This window comes from Poecile atricapillus, chromosome 14, assembly GCF_030490865.1.
Source record: "Poecile atricapillus isolate bPoeAtr1 chromosome 14, bPoeAtr1.hap1, whole genome shotgun sequence".
Classification (NCBI taxonomy): Eukaryota; Metazoa; Chordata; class Aves; order Passeriformes; family Paridae; genus Poecile; species Poecile atricapillus.
The window spans coordinates 11,758,348-11,764,347 of record NC_081262.1 but is presented as its reverse complement, the minus strand read 5'-3'; the positions used below and the strand labels follow the sequence as shown (position 1 = coordinate 11,764,347).

General features: G+C 45.6%; 1 protein-coding gene across 3 annotated transcripts; it reads left to right on the top strand.

The window, feature by feature from the left end:
• Positions 1–1,110: 1,110 nt before the first annotated feature.
• Positions 1,111–4,184, top strand: ZFAND2A (zinc finger AN1-type containing 2A). 3 transcript variants are annotated; one of them, XM_058850045.1, is made up of 6 exons: positions 1,111–1,236; positions 1,720–1,814; positions 2,532–2,663; positions 2,853–3,004; positions 3,536–3,777; positions 4,050–4,184. In XM_058850045.1, exons 1-5 carry the CDS (start codon positions 1,182–1,184, stop codon positions 3,735–3,737), a joined length of 636 nt encoding a protein of 211 aa, XP_058706028.1. In that variant the 5' UTR covers positions 1,111–1,181; the 3' UTR covers positions 3,738–3,777; positions 4,050–4,184. The 3 variants fall into 3 exon arrangements, with proteins under 3 accessions (XP_058706028.1, XP_058706030.1, XP_058706029.1); XM_058850046.1 differs by having other exon boundaries at positions 1,112–1,236; positions 3,536–3,625; XM_058850047.1 differs by lacking the exons at positions 3,536–3,777; positions 4,050–4,184 and having other exon boundaries at positions 2,853–3,023.
• Positions 4,185–6,000: the final 1,816 nt, after the last annotated feature.

The following is a 6,000-nucleotide window of genomic DNA, read 5'->3' as shown; positions in this document are numbered from 1 at the left end:
AGCAGGCAGCACATGCAATCACAAAGCTCCCCTTTGACCTCATGGCTGCACTCTGCATCTGAGTCATGCACTACAGCAGTCAGGTGTTTTCCAGGGAGAGCAGGGGCAGAACAACACTTCGTCATTTCTAAATCAGTAGTCCTTCCTCTGCTCCATATTAAGCCAGAATTGTCACGCACCTTCAAAGATCAACATTTCTAAAATACACCTTGATCTCAAGGTGCCTTGTCAAAGTGATACAAGCATTTAAAAACAGAGACCAACTGGGAAAGTTTCTGATTGACTTGTGCAAACCCACAGCAGCAGCACAGTCCACTCAAACCAGTTGCAGCTCACTGCAGCTTGCCCAGTTTAGCCCTTGCTGAAGTCCTGCAGCAGAGCCCTGGGCATCAGCCTGTGATGAGAACAGACAGCCTTGTTGTATTTACTCCACCCTCTCTCACCAAGCTCTCTGGATTTATTTTGAAGTTTGGAAGTAACACAATTTAAGCATCACAATCCCACAAGAGAGAAGGGGCAGCAGTTGAAGCCATGACGAAAAACCGAAATACGAATGGCAGTGGCAAAGGGCTGAGGCACTCCAGTGATGTCAGTCCGACATGGGCTTTACTGTGTCATTCTCCCACGTGTCCCATGGCCATAACAGCCCTGCACTCTCATCCCCTTGGGCACCTGCACCACAGGGAATGCACAGCAGCGAGAACGCTTGTGTGGTGTGCATGTGATTCCCTGGGGGAGCTGGAGAGCCCTTGTCTCCATTACCAACCCCTGCACCTCCACCCTCAACTCATCCCCTCGCGCTGCTGCACCAAGCCTTTTCTCAGCCCAGTGCCTATCTCCATCCTAATTTATATTCCCATGTTTACCCTCATTCCATCCTCATCCTCATTCTCATCCTCATCCTCATGCTCATTCCCATTCCTGGCCCCGCCCCCGGCCCCGCCCCCGACCGTGACTCAGCCGCCCCCGGGCTCCCATTGGCCGCTGGCCGCGCACGCGCAGCAGGCGGCGGGGCGGCGGGGGCGCGCCATTGGCTCTGGCGGCCGTGACGTCACGGGGCGGAGACGCGGCGGGAGCGTGAGTCAGCACGTGCTGCGCTGAGTCAGCGCCGGGAGCCGATAAAAGCTCTGCCCGCGGCCGGGCCGGGCTCGGGGCTGTGCCTGGCCCGGGCCCGCTGTGCCATGGAGCTCCCGTGGCTGGGCGAGCACTGCTCCGAGCGCACCTGCAAACAGCTGGGTAAGTGCGGACTCGTCACCGTGTGCTGGGGGGCCGCTCCTGTCCCCCGAGGCTGTCCGGGGCACTGGCAGACACCAGTCCCCCCTCGGTAGGTCTAGGGAAGGAATGATAGCTGTTGTTCCTGTACGTGTTATATTGTTAAGGGATGGCTTTTCAAGAATAAGATTATTTTTGAAATTGAGCTTTGCGCTGGCACTTCAGCTCTTAGCTCTTGACTAGTTGCTTGCTATGGTTTCTGCATTCGAGGAGCTCCTGAGGTGCTTTTGGCTTGTGTTTGTCTTACACTGCAGGTAAAAAAAGGTAAACTTACCACTCTTGCTCTTTCAGCTTTAATATTTGTGAAGAATGATCTAATTCTATAGAGATAATTGGATTGTGACTCAACAAAAACTGCTTTAGAATTTATTTGTAGTCTTTTGTGAGTACCCTTAGAGCTGTTAGCTTGGTTCCATAAAAATGTTTTCTTTTTTATTCTTCTCCCAGATTTCCTTCCTCTGAAATGCAACGCATGTGGGGAAGTCTTCTGTAAAGATCACATCCGCTATGATGACCACAAGTGCAGCTCTGCCTACAAGAAAGTGAGTTCTGTGTGATGTGAGTCATAATTCACCCTGCAGAATTGCCAAGTCATTTATATCATTTATAAAGGCTGCTCTGAAACGTCACCTGTGGTTTCAATAAAAGTTGATGGCAGAACCTCAAAATGCAAGTTAATGACACATCTGGATTTCAAATACATAAAACGTGACATTTCAGAGGTCAGAACTGCTAGATTCTAGTTTTTTCACTTACAATGCATCTTCCCAGAGAGGAGTGCTTTATATTTCAAGTAATGTCTTGTGGTCTAAAATTTCCTGCAGTCCAAATCCTGTAAGTTGAAGAACAGCAAACATGAAACTGCAGAAGAAATAAATAGAACAAGTGGGTCCAAACTTTGCTCTCTGGCTTGTACTTAAGCTTTGAAGTATTCAAAGGCTGTAATTCCAGAAAAGTCAAAAAGATATTTAAAGTCAACTTACCAAACATGTTGCTACAAATTGGTTTGGCAAAGCATATCTGTGTGGTTTTTGGAGGGTGATTTGCTATTACTGTTGTGAAGTGTATCTTTAGAAGCATTAGCAAATGGGAACATGAAACATTTAGGAATATACTTCTTTTATCTATGGGCAAGAGAAGGGGAAGGACACAAAAATAGGGTTGGACTTGTAATGGTTGGACTTGATTATCTTAAAGGTCTATTTCAATCTAAACAGTTCTTTAATTCTGTGATGCTGATCTGTGTTGTGTGTTCTTAGAATGTGCAGGTCCCAGTGTGTCCCCTCTGTAACACACCTATCCCAGTGCAGAAGGGAGAAATCCCAGATATTGTGGTTGGAGCCCACATAGATAAGGACTGCAAATACAATCCAGCACAGCAAAAGCAGAAGGTAAGAAAACTACTGTTGAAGTCTAAGATACCTTCCTAATGCTGCTAAAGTTGGGCATTCTGACAGCAGAATGTGTAGAAACTTGCTCTGTTTCATCTTGGCTCTAAGGCTGCTTGAACATTTGTGCTTCAGCTTGGTCATGGCTCACAGAAAGCAAACACTGTCAACTTCCTGTCCTCTCTTACTCAGATCTTCACAAACAAATGCTTAAAGCCAGGCTGCAAGAGGAAGGAGATGATGAAGATGGTTTGTGAACAGTGTGGTGGCAGCTTCTGCATAAAACATCGGCATCCTCTGGATCACGACTGCAAAGGGAGCAGCAAGCCCATCTCCAAGGCAGGGTGAGCTGGACTTGTGGTGCTTCAGCTCAAGATGACATCTCAGAGCTGGCATCAAGGGCTGGTGGGGAGCTTGGATAGATAGGGAATTCTGGAAACTACTGGTCATGTCAATAAAGTAGCTGTGATTTTTCTCTTGCATGTCAGGCTGAATTTCTGAAATGTCAGCTTTAATTTCTGAGCCAGGAGAAAAAGCTTGTCAAATGCTTTCCTGAATTTTCAAGCTTACCTGTGTGAGTCTCTCCTAACTGAGAATAGGTACTGGCAACTCAAGCACCCTTTGGGGTCTGGGTCCACATACTGGAATCCTAAAGCTCTGTCCAGCACCTTGAAGTGAACAAGAATAATCAATACTCTGACAAGCCAAGTTTGAACTTAATAATAAAAACATCTGTCTCTTGTAGGCAGACATACCTTGAGTGTTCTGTCCAGTAGGACTGTGAGATTTATGTGATTGATACTGATGATTAAACTGGATGGAAGAGTGAAAATTCAGAGTGCATAGGTGCTGAGCCTGGTTGTGTTTGTTTGTAGATATGCAGCTCTGATGAGAGCATCTCTTCCCACCTTCAAGTCCCCGGGAGCAATTGGAGTGCCATCTAATGGGAATCCTCAGCACAACAGGTATCAGCTGCACAAGGAGAAAAGACAAACTCAAACCAGGCTGGTGTCCACACGGTGTAGCAGTGCCCCTGTCACACCTCTGACTGCTCTAGAGTTGGTAGCTGAGCTGTAAATGGTGTTGGGAGTGCAGTAGAGGGGCTCTGACAGCACATGTAAATCCCTGCTTCTCTGTAGTGTAGTGATTAAAGTGGCCTCATAGACACAAGCATTAGGACATCAAATTGTATCTGCAGGTTGGTCTCCCCCCTGTTCAGTGAGAGGTTCGGCCAAGTTCTGGAAAAATGGTGTGTCATCAGAGTGAGGAAAGCACAGCAAGCACCTGGATTAAAATAAATGGCCCAAGCCCTTCCCTGGCATGTTGTAGCTGCATGTGACTGAAAGTTCCAGTTGTGTAACCCTTACAGTGCATTCTTATGTCTTTCAGGTGCAGATAGTAGAGGCTCTTCACATCTGGATCAAACTTTTAAAGTTAATATTTTCTCTCTTTAAATTTCTACACAATTAACTTATTTTTGTATCATAATTTTGTATGCATTCAATAAACTGATACCCTTTCCAAGCGAATGTTATTTGTTCGTATATTTGGAATAAGAACTTTAATATTATAAAAACTATTTGATGTAGGAAGTGACATGATGGTGGTAGGTAGAAGATTACAGTTGGTATGAAACACAGCTAGATTTGCTTAGGTCATGCCAAGCCTGAGCTAGGAATCTCCCAAAATGAAAATCTGAAATACAAGCTACTGTCATATGTTTCAATCCTTTTGGGAGTGTTCTGAATCTGCGTGAAAAACAACATCAGTGTGAAGCTTCCTCTTGGTTTCTGAATGTCATTGGAAGACCTTTATAAATAAAGCCATACCATCTTTTTTGCAGGTCCTATCTGAAGACTAGTGTTCACAGAGGCAGGTGCAGTATAGTTCTTCATCACTTATTGTCCCTCTGGCAGAAATCTAGATTTGCAGGGATATATTTTGCAGTTTCAGGGAGAAAAGGAAGCTGGAGAAAGTAGCATTAAGCATGGCTTGTGTAATGAGAGTAAGGCCAAAATACATTGTTTAGGGAGGCTACTCTTGCTGTCTTCCTGAAAAGCTTAAACACGTGAAGTCCTAGCAGATAATGCTCCATCTATCATCCTGATCAGCTCTCTTGGCTCTTTAAAACTTCATGAGTATCCAGCTGCTTAGCTTGAGGCCTGAAATATTATAGGTTGATGAAATGGAAATGCACTGTTAATGAACAATGCTAATTCCCCAGATGGGATCTAAGTAGACCTCTCATCCAGCTAATTGTGAGAAAAATGCCAAGGCTTTCTGATGGTGTCAGGGGGTCAAGACCTCAATTTCATGTGTCATTGGAGCCATTCCTCTGCATTGCTGGGGCTCCTGGGCTGCAGTGCTGGCTTAGTAATAACTGGAGGCTAATTGCAGCCCATTCCAATCCCCTGCAATGCTGCTGAGGTGGGAGGAGAAGCACTTTGTAGAGCAGAGGCTGCCGAGTTCCCTGACCTGGGAAAAATCATCTCTGTGATGCTGTAAGAGATGGGAGCATGAGAGCAGTTAGTGCACGTGCTTTGTACAGCCCTGGGAGTGCTGCAGGTGTGCAAGGACTGTTGTGTCTCTTCTCTTTGAACAGTTTAATCATTGGAGTAGGAATGCTGGCTGAGGAGGAAATGTGGATTTATGCTCCTTCACAGGACAGTATGTAAGCAATCAACACCTTAATTGCTTCAAGGTGCTTCACAGGTCTTCCCTAAGAAAGGACACATGTCATTTCCATCCAGCACAGAACAAGTAGCTGTGCTATCCCATATCAATGTTTGGCCCAGTGTGATTTCTCATCCTGGAGAGGTTTTTGGAGATCACAGCTAGCTGGCCAAACTGAACATGTAATACAGATATGAGTTACACTGATCACATAATCTAATTTTTTGCAAAACTGTGATATGACAGCTGTATCTGTAATACTGTGTTTAACCACAGGATGTCACAATAGGATATGCAATACCACAATCTTTATTTTAGCAAGTCTAAACATAGAAAACATTCTTTGCCTATCCACATTGGAGAAAAAGCTTAAATTAGAACTTGAGTTTTAGGTGCCACCACCCTCTGATTATCCTGTGTTCCAACACCCTAACTCAGCCCTAGCACATTGCTGTTTTATATACATTTTCTATTTTTTGTGTGTAATTTCTAACTGGCCATTCCCAAATGGTGCCATGCACCCCACCGGTGCTTTGGGAAGGGGATTCCAGGTTCTGACCATGGTATGAGGACAGGGACCAGGGGAGAGAGGCTGTCCCAGCCCAGCAGTGATGGCTGAGGGACAGGAGGGCACCTCGGTGTGGGGAGGAGGTGGAAGAGGAGGAAA